This window comes from Vitis riparia, unplaced genomic scaffold (genome assembly GCF_004353265.1).
Source record: "Vitis riparia cultivar Riparia Gloire de Montpellier isolate 1030 unplaced genomic scaffold, EGFV_Vit.rip_1.0 scaffold761_pilon_pilon, whole genome shotgun sequence".
NCBI lineage: Eukaryota > Viridiplantae > Streptophyta > Magnoliopsida > Vitales > Vitaceae > Vitis > Vitis riparia.
In genome coordinates this window covers 1-23,704 of record NW_023269772.1, presented here as the reverse complement: position 1 = coordinate 23,704, position 23,704 = coordinate 1, and the positions used below count along the sequence as shown (strand labels likewise).

Here is a 23,704-nt window from a genome sequence, read left to right as displayed (position 1 = left end):
GGAAAAAAAAAAAAGGCTGAGAAGAAAAAAAAAAAAAGGGTTTTTCAGAGAGGAAGAAAAAAATGAGGTTTTGAAAATTCTAAGTGAGTATACTCTATTGGAGGACGATTGAAAATGTGGGAGAACCCTTGGCATCTCTGAGGCCTCTGCATCTAGAGAGAAAGAAGAAAGAGATAAGGGAAAAAGAAAAACTGATTAAGAGAGAAACTTCAATCGAGAGGGAATAGTCCACTATCATTGAAGGCTAACACACACCATCTTTAGCATCTCACCATCTACACTTCAAACCAATAGAGTTGCATTGGCATCACCATTTTCCGCACCTCCAGGAAAGATTACAGCTGAAAGTAGAGGTTAGTGATCTCCGTTTTAAATTAAAAATGAAGATATCATAAAGGTTAATTTAGTTATCGTTATTGTTTTTCTAATTGATTTAAAAATGAAGATGTTATAACAAGTAATTTAGTTGATTTTTATTATTATTATTATTATTTATTATTTTTTACATTTTGTTTAAAGTACAGACGCCATAATTTTTTAAGATTAGTAACTTTTGTTTCCTTCTCTGAATTAAAAATGAAGATTGTCATAAAAGATTTGAGTTGCTATTCAATTTTTGTTTAAATAAAGATAGAAATGCTATTGGAGATTCATAAGATCAGTGGACAGTTTTTGTTTCAATTATAAATGGGCAGTTTGGTCATAACATGAAAATGTTAACCGAGATGTAAGTGACTGAAACTCAAGGTTGTACACATAATTTTAATGGCTAAAATATAATGAAAATCGATGGTGTTTTGGTGGCCGCATATGAAGAATCTGATGTTTGTAACTTAGATGTATTCATGGTAATTTGTGTGGGTTGCAAGAGGAGGTAATTTCACGGGGAAAAGTGCAATCATAAATCTCGATGAGTGGATTTGAGAATTGCAACTATGAATTTCGTGGGTTGCATAAAGTATGTTGGTCGCTGAATTTTCAAATGGAGTTAAAGGTGAGTAAGGAGGCTACATGATGGTGGATATATAGTTGAATTTTTTTATGATAAACAATGAAGAAGGTGGCTGAATTTTAGTGCGTGTTTCAATGAAGAGTGGTTCCATTTTAATGCATGTTTCAATGAAGAATGTAGCTGAATTTTTAATGGTAAAAATGTGAATTTCGTGGTTGGCGAATTGTTGTTTGGGGAGCGTGAAAAGAATAAAACAATTAGTTACCCTCATTTCCATTCACTTTGTCTTTAAGTGTGAACTTTGATGCTTGATCATGAAAGCCTACTACATGCTTGTGTTTGTTGACTTACTTTCTTTGTAGCGCATGGTCGGGGACCACAGGTACGCATCATTGTTCTGATTGTTGATTTCCTATGCATCTTGAATACTAGCTAGGATTGTATGAGTTTTGTCATCCATGTAGCCTAGGGGGGGAATTGATTGACCTTCAACCTATATGCTCTAATGTACCCAATTCACTAGTAGAGACCGGATTCCAAGCTTAGAGGGGTGCTACCTCGTATGAGATACCTTCCTAATAGGTAACCTGATCCTCAGACCAAGAAATCGAGTTTCACGGATCGTTTTTTTCTTAACTGCAGTCATTAAGGGGTTTTTGTTCTTACTTAATTTTCCCTATTTCAAAAAATAAAAATAAAAAGTAAGTGGCGACTCCAAACAAAACCGTTCCTCATGGGGGAGGGATTTTCCAAAACTCAAAAACCATTTTTTCTCTACATTACCGTTTCAATTGCAAGTCGCGTCGATCGGTGGATCGGGGGAGGGTCCACAAATGCCTATATTGAAAATACCTGTTTGTCACCAACCTTCATCAATAGTGACTCAATCCATAGAGATATATGACTACTTAAGGGTCTCACCCAAAGGTCAAAGTCTCTTATTGATTTTGGCATAAACTCAATATCCTCTCAAGGTTGAGAGTCCATGCAGTATAGTAGCTTGGTGAATCATGACAATTGATAGCCTTGCATCATGATTCACCGTATCTCTTGTCCAATGTGTATCACATATACTGGTGCACTCACAATGAGAAGCCCATCCCGATGACCAAGACAAGTTATTCCTCCAATTAGGAGGTGGTACATTATAGTATTTACTAGATTATCTAAATCCATGAACCAACTGTGGACAACTTATCTACTTACAAGGAACTCATGATTTATATCTTCTGTGTAACTACTAATGCACCCAAGTTACGTACAATGTAAAAGACATGGACTGAATGCTCAAATCAATGTCAATACACCAAAAGAATAGGAAGAGGATGGTTAAGTCTAACTTTGTTACTTCATATCTTACTTTTAGGGGCTCAATCCCAACACAACCTATTGAAGACTTTGAGAAATCTGAAAAACCAAATTTGTCAATAATGAAGAGCTAGTTGACCGGGGCCTTATTTCTCTTATGTTATAAATAAACGATAAGAGTGACACATAGAAAGACCATGATGATGCTTCTCTAGTCGATCATGAGCCCACAAATGAAAATAATGTTAAAAACCTTATAGAACCACCAGTTGTGCCTTACTTGAGAAGATCTACTGGAAAGTGTATAGTTTTCACAAGGCATTGCTCTCATGAGTAGGTGATAATCGCTAATGGCGGAGAACCAGAGACTTATCGGGAAGTTATGACCAAGGATGAAAATATCAGTAACCACGGATATATCGGTACTTCGATTTTACGGATATATCGGAGATATATCGACGGATATTTTGAAAAAAAATATCGATAGACTTAAAATTATTAAAAACTCATGAAAATGTAAGGAAAACCTCATAATAATATAATTAGAAGTATAATAAACATTTTAAGGTTATTTTATTGAAAAATTTGATATATGTATAACATGATTTATCATATTTGATAATAATATCGTATGCATTGATAAAAATATGAATTTTATAAGTGTACATTTATTATTAAATTACATCTAATATTATGATATTTGATTATAATATGTCTAATTTTAAAATATATATTAATATTAAAATTATGATCCATTTAATTGAATTGTATTAAACAATATAAATTAAATTATGATATATATATATATATATATATATCATAATTTAATTTTTTAATATTTAATTAATTATTAATAATATTAAAAACATTATGAAAAAAATTATATAATTTTTATATTTTTGACAATCAATTAAAAGAAAATTTTGCATTTAATTATAAAATAATTATAATTAATTTGCTCTTTAAAATATTCTTTTAATATTTTTTTTTTATATAATGAGTTTAAGTATATATAAGTTTAGTGCACAATATATAATAAGGGTAAGTTTGCTCGGATGGCAAAAGGAGTATACCCCAAACCTTTTAATTGAATTTTGGTAAGTGAAAAGTTTTTTTTTTTTTTTTTCTAAGTTTATTAAAGAAATTTAATTAATTTGGTTTACAAAGTTTAACTTAGAATAGACTTTAATATAAAAATCGAGAAAATGTTTTTTTTTTTTAAATTATATTTTGATTTGGATAAGTAACTTTTTCATTTTTAATAAAATTTGACAATATTGATATTATCTTTTAAAAATTATGATTTGGGCTAAGACTTAAACATTGGAAATGTCATTTTGATTTTATCTCGTATTTATTGGGGTCATGTACAAAATAGACAAAATTATAATATATATATATATATATATATATATATATATATATATATATATATATATATATACAAAAAATTGTATTAAAATTAATTAATTGTAAAGTATAATCTTAGTGTTAACATTATTTTACAAAATAATATTTTTTTTCTAATTGTTTCTCTTTAATTACAAATTGAAAGCAAACCATTAAAAGTTTTTCTGTTTTTTTTCTTTTGAAAGTCAAGTGAAAACTTAGAGTGATTTATTCCTGAATGACTTTATTGAAAGGTGAAGAAGTGTATAATTCTTTTACGATTTCTTGAATTTGTAGAGATATTTTATGAAATATTTTCTTCTTTGTAAAACCTTTTTTCCTGTGTGGAGTCAATAGTTTTTGTTTTCTTTAATTTTCTTTAAACTTTAATCAAAATATTTGATTTATTGGTAAAATTAAATTTTCTAACTTCCCAAATTTCATCATGTGTCACATTTTGAATATATGTCACATGTTAAATGTGTCTAACTTATCATTTTTCGAGTTCAAATTTTGTTAAATTGAAAAACCAAAATTTTAAAGATTAATTTAGCGATAACTTAACTTACTAAAAAAAATTGATATCTACTCATTTGTTTGAATTCTCCAAAATTAAGTTAATATTATTTTAATTCCTCTACAAACCATATGAACTTCAGTTGGTACTAGCTAATATTGTATAAATTATTCATAGAAAAGAATTTTTTGGGTTTTGTGAAGCCATAGACAAGGGCAACTTCTAATTTAAGCTAAGCTCACATGAGCTCTCAAAATGTCAAATTTACCCTTGTCTAAACTTCATCAAGTGATCTCTACTGGTGGAGGATTACACGTCGTGACTTTTGAAGACAATTAGACAAGCCATTGAAAGCCACATGCTTTCCGGCAAGCTGTTCCATGGTCGGTCCAAGGGCACTCCTGTCTTTCCAAGCTCCATTTTCTCAATTAAACATCAAATTGTACAGCAAATCCATCTTCACTACTACTTAATACACTAATCAACACAACAAATATGGGAATGCAAAATGACCGAAACAACCTCATGACTTAGCATGCACCAGCCATATGCCTTCAATAAAACTATACTTTATGCGGATCTTCCAAGAAGGTGATTTGGAGGTCCAAGATTTGTAGACCAAATGACAGAACTACCCTTAAATAATTGAATATTAAAAAAAAAAAAAAGCCATTTATTTAAGCAAAAGAACATGGGGATCAACAGAAAAACATCAGAATGAAATGGGCATGATCAGAAATGAGATCATAGAGAAGTATTTGCATGTGCAAATGGGCGTAATGCATTGAATTAGTGAATAGAAATACAAGCCAAGTGACTGCTTTCTCCATTTGTTTTTTCTTTCTTGCTCCTCCTTTGTCGGCGATTATAATAGTATGAATGATTCAGACATGACATGTGCAGTAGGAGAATGGAAATTAGGGAAGAGGGAAGGGGAAGGGGAAGGGTGAGGATGAATTTAAATATGGGGAGGGTGGATTTGAATATTTGATTGAGGCATGATGTGTGGTCCAATAGATGCGTGTTATGTGTCTAGTCTTATCATCGCGCTCTTCCAGCTGCAGAAGCAAACAGTATTCATCTCCTTTTGTATTGCCCTAGCAGCCTCCTTTCTCATCATTGTCTTTCTAATTTCTTGAATTTCAGGTGTTTATTTTTCAGGTTCCTGAGAGCATGGATTGTGTGAGCCCAATCTTAACTATTGCCACTGATCTGTTCGGTTGCATCGCCAAGCGTGCCTCCCATATCCGTGGTCTCCGAGAAAATCTTGAATGCTTGAGAGAGGAAAGGAAGCTACTGAACGTTCGAAGTGAAGATGTAAAGACGAGAGTGGAACTTGGAAAGCAGCAACAGATGACACCCAGAAGGGAAGTGGAAGGCTGGCTTCAGGACGTTGGTGACGAGGAAAGTGAAGTTGCTGCAATTCTCCAAGAAGGGGATGGAGCACTACAGAAGGGCCTTGGAAGATATTGTAATATTCGGTCGAGCTACAACCTCGGAAAGAGAGTGAGTCGAAAAATCATGCGGGTGAGGGAACTAACAAGCAGAGGAGCTTTTGAAGTTGTGGCATTCAGGTTGCCTCGTGATGTTGTGGATGAATTACCTCTTGGGCGTACCGTGGGCTTAGATTCCTTGTATGAGAAGGTGTGCAGCTTCCTCGCTCAAGATTCAGTAGGAATTGTCGGATTATATGGAAAACGCGGAATTGGAAAAACGACACTAATGAAGAAAATCAACAATGCTCTCCTCGAAACAAGACACGACTTTGATACAGTGATTTGGGTTTCAGTGTCCAAGCAAGCAAGCGTGAGAGCTGCTCAAGACGTGATTGGAAACAAATTACAGATCATTGATAGCATGTGGCAAAATAGAAGTCAGGATGAAAAGGCTATAGAAATATTCAATATCATGAAAACAAAAAGGTTTTTGCTGTTGTTAGACAATGTACAGATACCACTTGATCTCTCAGAGATTGGAGTTCCTCCTCCTGGTGCTGGAAACAAGTCTAAAGTAATAATCGCAACTCGATCAATGAGAATATGCAGTGAGATGGACGCTAAAAGGTGGTTGCCGGTAAAGCCTTTGGCATGTGAAGAAGCCTGGACTTTGTTCAGCGAGCTCGTCGGAGAGGACACTCTAAATTCTAGTCCCGGGATACAACAGCTTGCCCACAGCACTTTGGAGAGATGCCAAGGTTTGCCATCTGCCATCATAATGGCTGGACGAACATTGGCTGGCTGCAAGATTGTCAGGGAATGGGAACGGTTAGCACAAGAGCTGGAGGACGTCATAAAAGAAGAAATTTCAGGTATGGAGGATCAATTGTTTCATGTTTTGAAGCTAAGTTATAATAGCTTACTCTATGAATCACCAAACTTTGTTTCATATATTGCTTTATATTTCCCAGGAAATATGTAATTAGGAATGATAATCTTATAGAACATTTCTATGCAGGGGAAGACAGGTTGCCTCATGCTGTTGTAGATGAAATGCCTCTTGGGCATACTGTGGGCTTAGATTCGTTGTATGAGAGAGTTTGCCGCTGCCTTACTGGATATCAAGCAGGAATTATTGCATTATACGGAACAGGAGGTGTTGGAAAAACAACACTAATGAGGAAAATCAACAACGAGTTCCTCAAAACAAGTCACCAATTTGATACAGTGATTTGGGTTACTCTCCCCAAGCAAGCAAGTGTGAAAGCTGCTCAAGAGGTGATTCGAAATAAATTACAAATCCCAGATAGCATGTGGCAGGGTAGAACAGAGGATGAAAGGGCTACAGAAATATTCAACATCATGAAAACAAGAAGGTTTGTGCTACTTTTAGATGATGTATGGCAACGACTTGATCTCTCAAAAATAGGAGTTCCTCTTCCAGAAATTCGAAACCGGTCCCAAGTAATAATCACAACTCGAATTCAGGAAATATGCAATGAAATGGAAGTTCAAAGGATATTTAGGGTAGAGTGTTTGGCACAGGAAGAAGCCTTGGCTTTGTTCCTGGAGAAAGTCGGAGAGAACACTCTAAATTCTCACCCTGATATATCACGGCTTTCTAAAAAGATGGCAGAGCAGTGCAAAGGCTTGCCACTTGCCCTTATTACTGTTGGAAGAGCAATGGCTCATAAGAATTCTCCCCATGAATGGGATCAAGCAATCCAAGAACTGGAGAAATTCCCAGTGGAAATTTCAGGTATGGAGGATGAGTTATATCATGTTTTGAAATTAAGTTATGATAGCTTAAGAGATGATATCACCAAATCTTGTTTCAGATACTGTTCTTTTTTTCCTAAGGAATATGAAATTAGAAAAGACGAGCTTATAGAACATTGGATTGGGGAAGGGTTTTTTGATGGTAAGGACATATATGAAGCACGAAGACAAGGACACAAAATCATTGAAGACCTAAAGAATGCATGCTTGTTAGAGGAGGGTGATGGATTTAAAGAATGTATCAAGATGCACGATGTGATACATGACATGGCTCTATGGATAGGTCAAGAATGTGGAAAAAAGATGAACAAGATTTTGGTGCGTGAATCTCTTGGGCATGTTGAGGCTGAGAGGGTTACCAGCTGGAAGGAGGCAGAAAGGATATCATTGTGGGGATGGAATATTGAGAAACTGCCAGGAACGCCACATTGCTCTAATCTCCAGACTCTCTTTGTGAGGGAGTGTATCCGACTGAGGACATTTCCAAGAGGATTCTTCCAATTCATGCCTCTCATAAGGGTTCTAGATTTGTCAGCTACACATTGTTTAATGAACTTACCTGTTGGCATTGATAGATTGATGAACTTGGAATACATTAATCTTTCAATGACAAAGATAAGAGAGTTGCCGATTGGGATCAAGAAGTTGACAAAACTGAGGTGCTTGTTACTTGATGGTGTGCCTCCATTTGTAATTCCTCCACATGTGATATCAAGTCTGTCATCATTGCAGTTGTTTAGCATGTATGATGGAAATGCTTTATCTTCAGACCATGAACACTTGTTGGAGGAATTGGAGTCCATAGAATCTATGGATGAGATATCTCTCTCATTCTGTAGTGATGTAGCTCTCAATAAATTACAGAGCTCTGACAAGCTACTAAGGCGCATAAGAAGATTAAGTCTACATGACTGCAAAAATTTACTACTCCTCATGCTATCCACAAAATTTCTGAGCTATTTGGAGACTTTTGTCATATTCAATGGTCGTCAATTGGAAGGAATTTATAGACCTGTGGAATTTGAAGACAACCAACACTTCCACAGGCTTCGACATGTAAAGATTTGGAGTTGTCCAGAATTGCGGCACTTGGGATGGCTTATTTATGCTGTACACCTTGAGTCGCTTAATGTTCAATTCTGTGAATCCATGGCAGTAGTGATATCAGCCGTTGACATTGCAAATTGCCAGCACGCCAGCCCATTCACAAGACTCGCATCTCTAGTATTAGGTGGCATGCCAGAGCTGGACGTCATCTGTCCGTGGGCAGTAGACTTGCCTTCATTGGAAGTGATCTCTGTGATCAATTGCCCGAAGCTAAGGAGGCTCCCATTCAATTCAAATAGTGCCACCAAGAGCTTAAAGAAAATTGAAGGAGATCTGACCTGGTGGGAAAGCTTGGAATGGGAGGATGGATCTACGAAGGAGATTTTCGCCAATTATTTTTCTCCACAATACTTGGCCGATCCAATTCATCACTCAGGTATTAAGTGTTGTATGAGATTGAAAATTTTACACTTTAATTATTAAATATTAAAAGAAGCAACTCATAGGAAGGTACTACTTGCACAAAACAGGGGAAGCGAAGGGAAAGAAGATACTGGTGGTAGAAGGTTCAACATCAAGGACAACCACCTAAACACAGCTTGTGGATGGCATACAGAAGTTGGAACTGATGAGGGAACAGGTACCACCGACTCACTCTCCTACAACAAATTACCAACAGCTCGTATTATGTGTCAACCAAAACTCGAGTCTATTTTCAATTTGGGCATGCTTGAAAGTATTTTTGGTTAGATATTATGTCCTAAGATTGATGTGTCTTGCCTGTGAAAGTGTGTGTTTGATATTACCATATGGGACCCATCACTCTTCTATTTTCACATACTCTCCTATTTTTGGCTCTCACGATTTTCCCATTTTTACTTCAAATTTTATATTTTATTTTATTTATTTATTTATTATGGGAGATGTAGGCTCACATAATATTTTATAATGGGCTTTAGGATTGGGCCATTGACTCCAATCAGATGTTGGGCCTTAGCTTTGTAAGTCGAGCTTTAATATTAAAATAAAACCATGTAATTATTTTTTACACTTTTTTATATATTGTAAAAATCATTATTTTTCTAAAATAAATAAATAAAATCACTCTCTTGTGAATAAAATTAACTTGAACTATTTTGTAAACAAAATAAAACCTAAACCGTTTTTTAAAATTCTAAAAATAACATTTTTAAATAAAATTGAAAATATATTTTTAATTTGTAGAAATATTAATAAAAACTCACTTTTTGTAAATAAAATTACTAAAATAATTTTTTAATAAAAATGTGAAAGTCTTTCTCTTGTAAACAAAGTGTAATTCAGATATTTTTATTGTAAAAATAATTTTTCTAAATAAAAATTGCAAAATTATTTTCATGTAAATAAAGTCAGGTCGGGATATTTTCTTTAAATATAATTGCATTCAATCATTTCCTTAATAATAACAACAGAGCAGGCTGTATTGTTATTTTTGCAGGATGAGTGTCTGAAGACTGATGCAACAAAGCAATTGGCACATGGTTTGGTACAGATTGCTGTGTGGGAGATGTGATCCATTCTTGTATCATTTACTGTTTGCATGTGTGTGACTGATTTATTTTTAGGTTGCTCAAAGCATTTTTGGTTTGATATTATGCCCTAAGATTGGTGTGTCTTGCCTATGAAATTTGTATTTTTATTCAAAGTGTGTGCTTTCAACTTGATGGATTTCTCTAAATAGCTTGATCTGCATTATATATAAAATTTATGAATATTTAGTTGGTGTTTAATAAACCAACTTAATAATTTAAAGTGACTTAATAATTTAATTTAATTTATTAAGTAGATTAATTATCTTTGATAAAATAACTTAATGATATGATTTAAAGTAAAAAATAATTTTAAGTAATAAATAAAAATAATTAATTTATTTTTATGTTCACATCTTCATTTTACTTTTTTATCCCATTTGTTTTAGTTACCTCCATGATCTTTTTTTACTATTCTACGACCTTCACTATTCAATATCCTTTGTCCTATTAATAATTTATGAGAATAAATATATTAATTTGAAAATTTAGAATAAGTTTTAAATTAATTTTATTAAATAATATTAATACTTAAAACAAAAATTAAATAATAAGTTTTAAGTTAACATTTTAAGTATAATTTAATTTAAAGTTAATTTTAGTAATTAAATAATAAGAATTAAGTTTGATCAAATACCCCCTTAATTTCAATTCCTCTATCAAAAGGCTTGATGTGAAAATCATCTATATTATTTGACATTAGACATTTGTCCCCATTTTAGTCTCATGTAAGGGTCTCCAAAAAGCCCGCGGCCCGTGGCCCGCTTTAGGCCCGGCCTGGCCTGACGGGCTAAAGCCCGACCCAAGCCTGCCGGGCCCGAGCCCGTTTTTGGGCGGGCCGGGCCATGGGCCTAAGTTTAGGCCCGGCCCGGCCCGCCGGCCTGCCCCTTTAAAAAAAAAATTACAAAAATAAAAATTATTAAAAAAAATATTCATTTCAAAATTTTATTCATTGAATGTATAATTACATTTGAAAATGTGGGAAAAGTTTACATCACTACAAAATAAATACATCCCAACTAGGTTGACACCTATTTATTTGTCAATCATCTGTATTTTTCAACCATTAAAAATAAAAATAAAAATATAATATACATTTAGTCATTATTTTCTGGCGGTGATGGCGAACTATCATGCATCCATGAAGATCTTGATAATTTTAAAGATTCCATATCGGTAAGCATCTCTGTTTCTCGAATGGAATCGTACATCCTTTTATCTGCTATTTCCCAATCTTTTACACATATCCCTACTTCAATAACATCTGGCGCTAAGTTGCATCGTTTTTTACTAACTACTCTTCCACCTGCACTAAAAGCAGCTTCTGATGCAACTGTACTCATAGGAATTGTTAGTACATCACGAGCAATTATAGAAAGCACAGGATATTTGTGTTGATGTGACTTCCACCATATTAAAATATCAAAATCTTCTTGATCTTCAAATAAAATTGTATCAGTATTAAGATATTTATCTAAATCAGATGTATTATTTGGAGAACTATTTGTTGTCTTTTTTCGACTTTTCAACATTTCTAGAGCTCCTTTATAAAAAGATGAGGAGTTTGTAGATGTAGGTGGTAATTTAATAGTATTAATATCATTACCATATTTTTCTTTATAATAGTTATATAAATTATATAATAATGAATTTATTTCATTTTTAATTTCTTCAATTTTTATTTGGTCATTAAAATAAATAACTTTTAACCATTCATCCAAAGCTTCAAATTTCAATCTAGGGTCCACAATTAAAGCAATATAAAAAATTAAAGGTATTTCTCCCCAATATTTTCTAAATTTTTCCATCATTGCAAATATTGTATCATTAAATATTTCAAAACTTAAATATTTTTGAAATACAAGAAAATATTAGTTATTTGCGTAATAACTCGATTTGAAGTTGGATAATATACACCACAAAAAATGTTTGTTGAAGTATCAAAAATTTCAAAAAGATCTCTTAAAAGATCCGCAATATGCCAATCATAATCATTTAATGCATAAATATCTGCTTCACAATCATTATTAATTAATTGTATTTCATATAATTCGACTACTTTTCTATATTTTGTAATATTTTGTAAAAGTTTATATGTGGAATTCCATCTAATGGCCATATCCAAATTTATATTTTTTCTTTTCATATTTAACATTTTGCAACAATGAAAAAATAATTCATGTTTTGCTTGAGAACTATTAATACTATATGCAATGCCTCTAATTTTTTCCAATGTACTATCAACATTTTTAATCCATCCTTTACAATTAAATTTAAAATATGTGCACAACAACGCACATGAAATATTTTAGCATGATCTTCTTTTACTTGCCAATATAGTTTTAGTCTATGTATTGCTGCATCATTATTAACAGCATTATCTAATGTTATTGTCAATATTTTATCACGAATGCCTAAATCTATAATTTCATCATTTATTAAAGATGCTATATTTTTACCACTATGTGGAGCATTTATTAATTTAAATGAAATTATTCTTTTATTTAATTTCCATTCATTATCAATGTAGTGAGAACTATACATAAAAAACCAGTGTGAGTTAAAGATGTCCAAATATCAGATGTTAAACAAATATTTCCTTCAAAATTTGCAAAAAATTTTTTTAAAATTTCTTTTTGTGTATAAAATTTTTTCATAATATCTCTTTTAACTGTATTTCCAGACCAACCTTTAAATTGAGGATTAATACCTCGTTGAATTGTTCCTACAAAATCATGAGTTTCCATCATGTTGAAAGGTTGTTCTGTTCTTATTATATAATCAATCATTTCTTCACGACAGTTAGATTCATCATAAGAAAATATTTTTAAATTTCCACTTTCATTTTTACCTAATTGCATATAATTTCTAATATCTACATTATTTTTAGTTTTACAATTTTCATGATGTCCTTTTAAATGACTTGTGCCTGCATTTGAGCCACCAGTAAGAAATTTATTACAAATTTTACATTTTACTTTTATTTCTTTTTTATTATTTTCTAAAATTATTTCTATTCTATAAAAAAAATTCCATATATTTGAAGTAAATTTTTTGTTTGATGATATTTCATCACATGGACTAGATGAAGAAGCACTTGTCATATTATAATTATTGATAAAATATTATGCCAAAAATAATAAAGTAATAAATATAAAAAAAAATGTAACAAAAAAATAAAGTAGTAGGGGTGAAGTATGTTACTCAATTAGAGAACCGATGCAGAAATTCCTAGCAAATTTGAACTCTTGGAGCCACCAATGCTTGTTTTGCACCACCAACAATATTGTATAATTTGATGGAAAAATAAAAGAATTTGAAATATTGTAGAATGTGAGAGAAATAGAGAGAGAAATAAAGAGAATTTGATGAAAAAATGAAAAGGAAGAAGATGTATTTATAGGAAGATTTAAAAAAAAAAAAAATTGACATGTGACCGTTGGAGCCTCCAACGGTCATATGGGAATAATGGGATGGAGCTAAAGGCTCCAACGGTCATGTGACCATTGGAGCCTTTAATTTTTTTTTAAAAAATAATATACTATATTTTTATATACATATAACTAAGTCCATTAATAAACATAAAAAGTTTGTAGCTTAGTTGGTTAAAGCCTCAAATTTTAACCATGAGGGGAGGGGTTCGAATCCCCCCTCTCCCTTCCCTTGTTTCATTTTGGCTTTAATAAAAAAGCCCGCTGGCCCGGCCCGGCCCGGCCCGCCCACCAGCCCGCCAACCCGCGGGCTCATAGGCCAGGCCCGGGTCGCCCACCAGCCCGCCAACCCGCGGGCCTACCATTCTTGCATGGCCCGGCCCGTTGACTGGTCAACGGGCCCATAGGCCCGACCCGAGCTGGGCCGCGGGCCTCTTATTTCAGGCCCGGCCCGGCCATTGGAGACCCCTAGTCTCATGAGACACTTTTTTTAATTAAAAGTTCTGCTATGCAATGAAATATATTGTAAATATCACAAAGAAAATGAAGTCATAATTTCTCTATGAACCCATGACAAAAAATAATGAGAGAAGGGAAGGCGGTGGAAGAAATATTAATTTATTTTTAGTATTCAACTGCAGTAAAAATAAGAATGCAAAAAATTCGAGAGAAATCTTGATTTCTTAGTTTCCTTCTTAATTTTCCATTTAAATTTAAAAGGTTAGAAAATTTGAAAAATAGTGGTCGTAAAAAAATTACATTAAAGTCAAACTTAATTTGAAAAACATCCCACATAATTTTTTTTTCTCGTACGTACTCTTTTATTAAGTCCACTCATCTCCGTTATCTTTTGTTTCCTTCAATGATATGAACAACTTCTTTTTTCAATAACTTTTCATTTCGATGCCTATTTCTTATTCGTTTTCTTTTCAGTATTTTTTTTTTTTTGAAGATTTAACTAAAAGTTTGATACTTCAAGTTTAATAAACTTTTGTCCTTTTCTAAGATACTAGTAAATGTACAGGTGCCCAAACACATTAGGAAATATGAAAAATGTCCAACAAAAAAATTAGTATATGAATTTATTATTTTAAGACTTTTATAGAAATCAAGTAAAGATTCAAAATTAAATAATTGAATTAAACACGAAATCATTTTTTTTAATTGGGATTAGATATAAATAAGATTATACTTTTTAACATCAAATTTTATGTTAATAAAATTATTTTTTAATTAATTTTCTTATATTAAAAAAATAAATACCATATTGATCATTGGCCATAACATTTACTAATCTTAATTTAAACACATCATTTATTTCTTTTACACTAAATTTGTAAATTTTTTTGAGTTAATTATTTTATATATATTTTAAATATTTTTTTTTCTTTTATATCAAAGCTTTTTAATAAAAATCATAACAAAAATGACTTTTTGAGTAAGAAATTTGTGGATTAAAAACAAAATAAAAAAATTAAAAATGTAAAAAAGAAAAAAGAAAAAAGAAAAAAGAAAAGAATAGCATACTGGAAATAGTTGAAAAGAAAAATTGGAAAAGAATAGAGATTAGAAAAGAAGAGAGAAAATTTCAAACTTTAAAGATGAAAAACGAAATGGTCATAAGAATTTTTGTCTCTAAACATCATTAGTGGGATAAGTATTCGAATTGTCATGTGCAAGTTAAATAAAGTATATAAAATAAGTATGTGATGAAGGAATGTATGACATGAGAGTGTGAAGTCCTTGATGATAAGAAAAATAAAATGAGAGGTTTATAATCAATTAAAATCTTATACAAAGGGTAGTTTTGTACATCCCTTGTACACTTATAAGTACATTTCCCTTGTACAATTAGTATAATATGTAAGAAGTTGCATGCTATATTCGATTCCAATGAATTTGCAACATGAATCAAAACTGAAAAGACTAAGAATAGTCTATTTACCTTCAGCCATTGTAGTCGGTTTCAAAACCTTGATTTCCAAACTCTGATCTACTTTTTAGATGGTGTTTATGAAGATAATAATAGTAGCAAGACAAGTTCGGGACCATTTTTAATATCTTTATAACCGTGGCTTCCATCATACCGCATTGCTCTTGCCACCATGTTGAGCAGTTGCTGGAACGTGCTTCTTAACCGCGGCGGAAGAGAGATGGTGGAGGATGTGGTCAAAGTGCTGGACCACATCATGAAGTGTTGGATGATGTGGTGAACGTGTATTCAGCTAACATTCTCCCACTTGGTCTACGCCTTTAACCTAATGTCCTATATCAATTCATCAATTATCCCATTAAGTAACAAATACATGAATCATGGTGATAAGTCCTCTATTTAACGAGTGTTACCTTCCATGTATTACAATGTACTCATTTCTTAACATTATACTTTATGTGGCAATATTACTTAATGAATAGACCCTATGTTCATTCTTGGTCCAATGAAGTTGAATTTTCTCAAAATTAAATAAAAGTGCCCATCAATATGAGAAAACATCATAATAAGAGTTTGTACAATAGAAACTACATAAGGGAACTAAGTCACATGTTCACTACATGATCCTTGAATTTCAACGATGGCATGCCCTTAGTCAAAGGATCAATGATCATCAATTCAGTGCTAATGTGCTCAATAACCACTTTCTTTTCTTTAACACGTTCTCTTATGGCCAGATACTTAATGTTGATGTGTTTGCTTCGACTTCCACTTTTATTGTTCTTTGCCATAAAGACTACAACTGAATTGTCACAATATATACTCAAAGGCCTAGATATTGAATCCATAACTCTAAGCCCGGAAATGAAACTCTTAAGCCATACACCATGTGAAGTTGCCTCAAAACAAGATATGAACTCAGCTTCCATAGTAGAAGTAGCAGTCATGGTCTACTTAACGCTCCTCCAAGATATAGCTCCATCGGCTAATATAAAAATGTATCCAGATGTTGATTAACGTGAATCAACACAGCCAACAAAGTCTTAATCTAAGTAGCCAACAACCTCTAAATTGCTTGTTCGTCTGTACATAAGCTTGTAATCTTTGGTTCCTTGAAGATATCTCATCACTTTCTTTGTAGCTTTCCAGTGGTCCTTAGCTGGGTTACTCTGATATCGTCCTAACATTCCAACAACAAATGCAATGTCAGGCCTTGTACAGACCTAAGCATACATCAGACTTCCAACTGCAGAAACATATGGAATGTTCTTCATTTGTTCTCTCTCAAGATCGTTTTTCGGGCATCGGTCCATATTGAACCTATCACTCTTCACTATAGGAGAAACACTAGGTGAACAATTCTTCATCCGAAATCTCTCTAAAACTTTATTGATATAGGTTTCTTGAGACAAACCTAAGATACCTTGAAATCTATCACTATGGATCTTAATGCCAATGACATAAGATGCTTCACCCATATCCTTCATGTCGAAATTTTTAGAGAGGAATTATTTCACCTCATAAAGTAAACCCTTATCATTGGTTGCAAGTAAGATGTCATCCACGTATAAAACAAGAAAACAAACTTTACTCCCACTGACCTTAAGGTATATGCATTGATCCATAACATTTTTTTCAAAACCAAATGAAGAAATTATGTTATGGAATTTTAAATACCATTGGCGGGATGCTTGTTTTAAACCGTATATGGATTTCTTAAGCTTACAAACCAATTGCTCACCATCACTAGAGGGGAATCCTTCAGGTTGTTTCATGTAAACTTCCTCTAGCTCTCCATTAAGAAATGCTGTTTTCACATCCATTTATTGCAATTCCAAATCAAAGTGGGCTACTAATGCTAATATAATGCGCAAGGAATCTTTCTTAGATACATGAGAAAAGGTTTTCATGTAATCGATTCCTTCTTTCTAAGTGAACCCCTTTGCTACAAGTCTGGCCTTGTATCTCTCAATGTTACCTAATGAGTCTTTTTTTTTTGTCTTAAAAACCCATTTACGACCAATGGTTTTTTCACCATTAGGCAACTCAACAAGGTCCTAAACATCGTTGCACTTCATGGAACTTATCTCATTCTTCATGGCATTGTACCACAATTATGATTCTTTACAACTCATGGCTTGTGAAAAAGATTCGGGATCATTTGCGGCTCTTATATTGTAGTCACATTCTTGTAGATACACTACATAATCATTAGGAATTGCTGACCTCTTAGTTCGAGTAGACCTTCTTAAGGTTGCACCAATATCTTCTAAGGAAGTATGAGGTTCAATTTGTTGTTCAGAAGTGTCAGGCAACTCCTGATCAACTTGATCTACTGGAATGTTGTCAACAGCTTATGGAACTTCAACGACTGGTTGAACTTCAGCGATTGTTTGTTCTTCACCTGATTGTACTTGAGGGATGTTATGAACAATAAAAAATCTATCACTTGAAGTGGAAGCTTGAGACTCTATATGATCAATATCAGAAACTATGTTTCTGAATTGATCACTCCAACTGACCAAGTCATATTTAAGAAATTTAACATTTCTCGATTCCACAATCCTAATGCTGTGAGATGGACAGTAAAATCTGTACCCCTTAGACTTTTCAGCATATCCAATGAAATACCCACTAATAGTCCTTGGGTCCAGTTTCTTCTGTTGTGGATTATAAATTCTCACTTTAGACGAGCATCCTCAAATGTGCATATGTCACAAACTCGGTTTCCAACTTTTCAATAACTCAAATGGCGTCTTTGGGACAGCCTTGGTTGGAACTCGGTTTAATATATACATTGTTGTATTAAGTGCTTTAGTCCACAAGAATTTAGGAAGTTTTGAGCTGCTAAGCATACTCCTCACCATGTCCAATAAAGTTCGGTTTCTTCTTTCTGCTACACCATTTTGGTTTGGAGAACCAGGCATGGTGTATTGGGCAACAATCCCATGTTCTTGAAGAAACTTTGCAAATGGCCCAGCTGATTGTCCATCTTCCAAGTATCTACCATAATATTCTCCACCTCTATCTGATATCACAATCTTAATTTGTTTACCACATTGTTTTTCTACTTCTGCCTTGAAAACTTTAAGGGCTTCTAAAGCTTCATTTTTGTTATGAAGTATGTAGAGATACATGTATCATGATAAATCATCTATGAAAGAGATGAAGTATTTCTGACCATGAGAGTCCATGTCAAGACTACATATATCAGTATGTATGATTTCTAGTATGGCAGAACTCCTAGTAGCACCTTTCTTTGACTTGTTGGTCTGCTTTCCCTTAATGCAATCCACACAAGTCTCAAAGTCAGTAAAATCTAGAGTACTAAGTGCCCCATCATTCACCAATCTTTTGATTCTATCTATGGAGATATGACCTAATCTTCGGTGCCACAATGTAGAGGAATCCTTATTAACAACACATCTTTTAATGTCAGTTTGGACATGTAATGAATTATGAGTGGTATCATTTTGTAAGAATATGCAATAAAAATCATCAGACAAAATACCATTCCCAACACAATCAGATTTATAAATCAAACTGAAAGATGTTTAAAAATGAAAGGAATATCCAAATGGTACAAGTCTAGAAATTGAAATCAAGTTTCGTGAGAAACTTGGTACATAAAAGGTTTTTTGCAATTCTAGAACAAAACCACCATTTAAAGTTAAATAACATGTCCCTATTGCTTCCACATGCGAGCCCATCTTGTTTTCGGATAAGATGAATTGCTCACTTTTCATTGGCTTCCTTAGGTTTTGCATACCCTGCAAGGAATTTGAAATGTGGATTGTAGATCCAGAATCAATCCACCATGTGTTGGTATTTACATTAACCATATTAGATTCATAACAAACAAATGAGGTAGGGTTACCTTTCTTCTCAAGCCATTTATGAAATTTCAGACTTTTCTTCTTCACGTGTTCTTTCTTTTTACAGAAAAAACACTTTTCATCTTTCTTAATGTTAGATTTGGGAGGAATTTGTTGCTTCCCTTTCTGACTAGCTTGAGATTTTCCTTTCTTTCATTTCCTTTGCGTTACCAGCATGGCACTTTCTCCCTGTTCCATCAATAACCTTCTTTCCTCTTGAACACACATGGTCATCAATTCATTGATAGACCACTTATCCTTATGTGTGTTGTAAGAGATTTTGAAAGGTCCATACTGAGGCGGAAGAGCGTTAAGGATAAAGTGCACCAAGAAAGATTCAGACATTTCTACCTCGAGCTTCTTCAATTGAGCCACTATGTCCCTCATCTCCATGATATGTTCGCGTACACCTCTTATACCGGTGAGCTTCAGGGATGTGAACTTCATAATCAGGGTGCTTGCCAAGGCTTTGTCTGAAGTGAAGAATTGCTTGTCAATAGCCTTGAGCAGTTCGCGGACATTCTCATGTTGCTCGATCGAACCATGTATACCAACACTAATTTTTGTCTTAATGTACATCACGTTGAGCCGATTAGATTTCTCTCAGCGTTCGTACAATAGTATTTCTTCAGGTGTGCTGGTATCAATGATCTTATGTGGTTCATATTTCCTTATGGCATAGTCTATGTCCATGCACCTTAATTGAAGAAGAATTCCCTCCTTCCATATCTTAAAGTTATCTCCTCTAAGTTCGGGAACCTCACAATGAATATCAAATATGCTAGGTAAAACTGCACAAAAGGATTATAAGCTTATTAAAAATTTGAGGCTTTAATATAAATTCATGCTTTACCAATGTAGAACATGCTTAAAATTGAATCTAATTTTATTAAAAATTGCCCGTGGGCTAAATCTTTAATTCAATCATATTAATTATCTTTGTGATAGACTTTATCAAACTATTTTATTGAATTATGAAATTTATTATGAATATAGTTTGATATTTTCTGTCTATAATCTTTATGATAAACCTATTAAATTAATTCTTCCTAACTCTTGTGGGTAAATTAGGAAAAATTAATTTTAATATTTTTATCCTAATTAATTATATAAACATAATGAAAACCCTGTGGGGGTAAAATCATCATATTTATATAATTAATTACAATTAATGTCCATAATGTGATCCTTATTTACTTAATATATAATTTTTATATAATTAAGGATGCTGTGGCTATTCCTTAATTATTTAAAATCATATGGTTTCACTAGACATTAAAACTATATGATATAATTTTAATATATCTAACTAAATTTTAGGCAACAATTGCATGTTAAAAGCTACAACTTTAATTTAGGCTACAAACATATAAAGCAGTATATAATTATTTATTTTGCATGTATAAAATTTACATGATAATTTTAAAAATAATTTTAAAGGTTTCAGATTATGAATGAGTGCTTAAATCCAAATAAAACACAATCAATTCCATGCCCAATATAATTAAAAAAAAAAATCAAATCGGGCCAAAAAGAGCTTAAACTGGCCCATTTTTTACATTTATACATGGCCCAATTTAATGCCTTTTATTTTTGCAAAATGGGCCACTGACCATGCTTTAAACCTAATGGGCTCACTAACCAGTTATATAAAGGCCCATAACCTTAGTGGAACCCCATCTCTCTCTAGATTCCTCACCATTTTAATATCACCTGCAGCCGAAACCCAAGATCCTATTTTTCTGCCACCCCGTGGACTGCTTCAACACCGACAGGAACGTTCTCGCCGCCACCCATGTGGACTGCACCCTTGCCAAATGTAGTCCAAGCCATGAAGGTGCCTGCATCACATGGGTCGACCAGCCTCATGCTGTGGCTTCTTGCCGCCTGCATCACCAGGCAGGCCAGCCGCCTACAATGCTTCAACATGGTGTGCAAACGATGATTTGCAGCCCCAAAAAATGGTGCTTCAAATGGCGCTACAAATGGCGCTTGAACGACGTTGCTAACAGCGCTTGAACGACGTTTCTAAGGGCGCCTCTTGCCGGCGCGAAAAGACGCTGGTTTGGCACCTGAAATGGCGCTGGTATGGTGCCTGAACAACGCCTCAAATGGTGCTTCTGGAGTGCCTGAAAACGGCGCTTCTAGAATGGCGCTTTTGGACCGCCTGAACAACGTCTGAAAATTGGCACCTTAACCACGTCGAAATGACGTCTGAGGACAGCGCCTGTAACACCATTTGGAATGAACTTTGAAAGGCGCCTGGAGCGCGCTTGGAATAACCTCTGAAGGGAGCCTGGACTAGCACCTGAAGCGGCCTTGTTGCGCTCCTTGAATGGCGCCTAAAACGCCTGTTAAGAGGACTGTAATGGCGTTTTTCTGAACGCCTGAAATGGAGTAGCTGGTGTGCCTAAAAATGGCGCCTTAATAGTGCCCTTAGAATGCCTGAAAATGGAGTCTTTTGAATGCCTGTAATGGCGTTTTATGAATGAATGACGCCAACTATATATGGATCTCCAACAACAATCATTTAAATAATTATCAAGAGATCATAAAACAAGAATTTTCATTTAGAATCAATACAAAGCAGATGTAAGATTTAACGTGCTCTGATACCAAATATAAGAAGTTGCATGCTATATTCGATTACATGCTATATTCGATTCCAATGAATTTGCAACATGAATCAAAACTGAAAAGACTAAGAATAGTCTACTTACCTCCAGCCATTGTAGTCAGTTTCAAAACCCTGATTTCCAAACTCTGATCTATTTTTTAGATGGTGTTTCTGAAGATAATAATAGCAGCAGACAAGTTCGAGACCATTTTTAATATCTTTATAACCGTGGCTTTCATCATACCACGTTGCTCTTGCCACCATGTTGAGCAGTTGTTGGAACATGCTCCTTAATCGCAACGGAAAAGAGATGGTGGAGGACGTGGTCAAAGTGCTAGACCACATCATGAAGTGCTGGACGACGTGGTGAACGTGTATTCAGCTAACATAATACTCTTGCACAATGGTGTAAATTCCCATCTCTCCTAGGTTATGTGTCCATGTAAGTGTGTTAACCATGTTTCCAATAGTTTGGTTGAGAACCAAGAAATAACATTGCTAAAACTACAAAAACAAAATATGGATGATGAAATTTAAAAATAAGAGTTGAAACAATTATTAGGTAGGAGAATTTATGTGGGGAAATTGTGCAATCCTTGGGTAGTAAGAAAAAAGATGGATAGTTTTATAGAATCACTTAAAATCCTTAACAAATGGTAGTCTTGTATACCCTTATACACTTAGTACATTTTCCTTGTACAGTTAATGTAATATCCTTGTATAATGATGCAAATTTCATATCCCTCCTAAGTTATGTGTTTGCATAGGTGTGTTAACCATGTTTCCAATGGTTTGATTGAGAACCAAGAAAGAACATTGCTAAAATTATAAACAAAAAAAAAATGGAGTTACAAAATATGGATGATGAAATTTAAAAATAAGAGTTGAAACAATTATTGAGCGAGGGAATTTGAGTGGGGAAATTGTACAATCCTTGGATAACAAGAAAAAAATAGAGAATTTTTCAGAGTCACTTCAAATTCTTAACAAATGACAGTGTGGACCCTCACTCGATCCACGGGTCGGCGCGACTTGCTTTTTAAAAGAATAAAAAAGTAAGTGTGTTTTCGGGTTTTGGAAAATCTGTCCCCGATGAGGAACGGTTTTGTTTGGAGTTGCCACTTAATTTTTAATTTTTATTTTATAAAGGGGAAAATCAAGTAAGAACAAAAACCTTTAATGACTCCAGTATGGAAAAAACAGTTTGTGAAAACTAGATTCTGGTTTCGGGGATCAGGTTACCTATCGGGAAGGTACCTCATGCGAGGTAGCACCCCTCTAGGCCCAGAACTTGGTCTCTACTGATGAACTGGGTATATGGGAGCATATGGGTCAAAGATCAAACAAACCTTAGGTTAAACAAATGACATGAATCACATAGACTCACCTAGTATCTAGCGTGCACTTAGTCTCCACAAATCAAAGCTAAAAAGTGCGTACCTGAGGTCCCTAGCCAAGCGCTGCATAAGAGGTTAGTCAAGCAATATAAACACACAACGAGCAAACATATCCAAGCCCCACGCATGAAAATGAATCCAATTCCCAACAAGTCAAGTACGTACCTCGAGTCCCCAGCCAAGCGCTGCAAACAGGGGTAAATCAATAGACACAAGCATTTTTAATCAAACATCAAAATGTGCCTAAGCCAAACATTCACAACAAGCCCCCGACCTTCCTAGATAATAATACCCTCAAATCATATATGGGCCCACATTAGTTCAAACCAAATTTGGATTCAGACCCTAAAGGTGGCCTATAAGTGCCTTGGAGCCTAAGGGCCCAAGCCACAACAAAAATGGGGGTTAAAACATGCTGAAACTGGAGCTACCTAGCAAAACTGGTTGAACCGGTT

At 33.9% G+C, this 23,704-nt stretch overlaps 1 protein-coding gene and 1 long non-coding RNA gene across 4 annotated transcripts in view; one reads left to right on the top strand and one right to left on the bottom strand.

The window, feature by feature from the left end:
- The window catches only part of LOC117910491 (disease resistance protein RFL1-like), a 29,523-nt gene extending 19,395 nt beyond the window's left edge, over positions 1 to 10,128 (top strand). The window contains exons 3-6 of one of the 3 annotated variants that reach the window (XM_034824562.1): positions 5,741 to 6,474; positions 6,621 to 8,864; positions 8,959 to 9,068; positions 9,906 to 10,128. In XM_034824562.1, coding sequence (XP_034680453.1) covers positions 5,741 to 6,474; positions 6,621 to 8,864; positions 8,959 to 9,020 — 3,040 coding nt within the window. In that variant the 3' untranslated portion in view covers positions 9,021 to 9,068; positions 9,906 to 10,128. Of the gene's footprint in view, positions 1 to 5,740; positions 6,475 to 6,620; positions 8,865 to 8,958; positions 9,069 to 9,884 lie in introns of all 3 variants that reach the window. The other 2 variants (XM_034824561.1, XM_034824563.1) reach the window with 2 other exon arrangements.
- Positions 10,129 to 11,221: 1,093 nt separating this feature from the next.
- Positions 11,222 to 13,231, bottom strand: LOC117910498. Its single transcript, XR_004650689.1, has 2 exons — positions 13,201 to 13,231; positions 11,222 to 11,329 (listed from the first exon to the last, which is right to left on the bottom strand). It is a non-coding gene; the product is annotated as an uncharacterized LOC117910498 (long non-coding RNA).
- Positions 13,232 to 23,704: the final 10,473 nt, after the last annotated feature.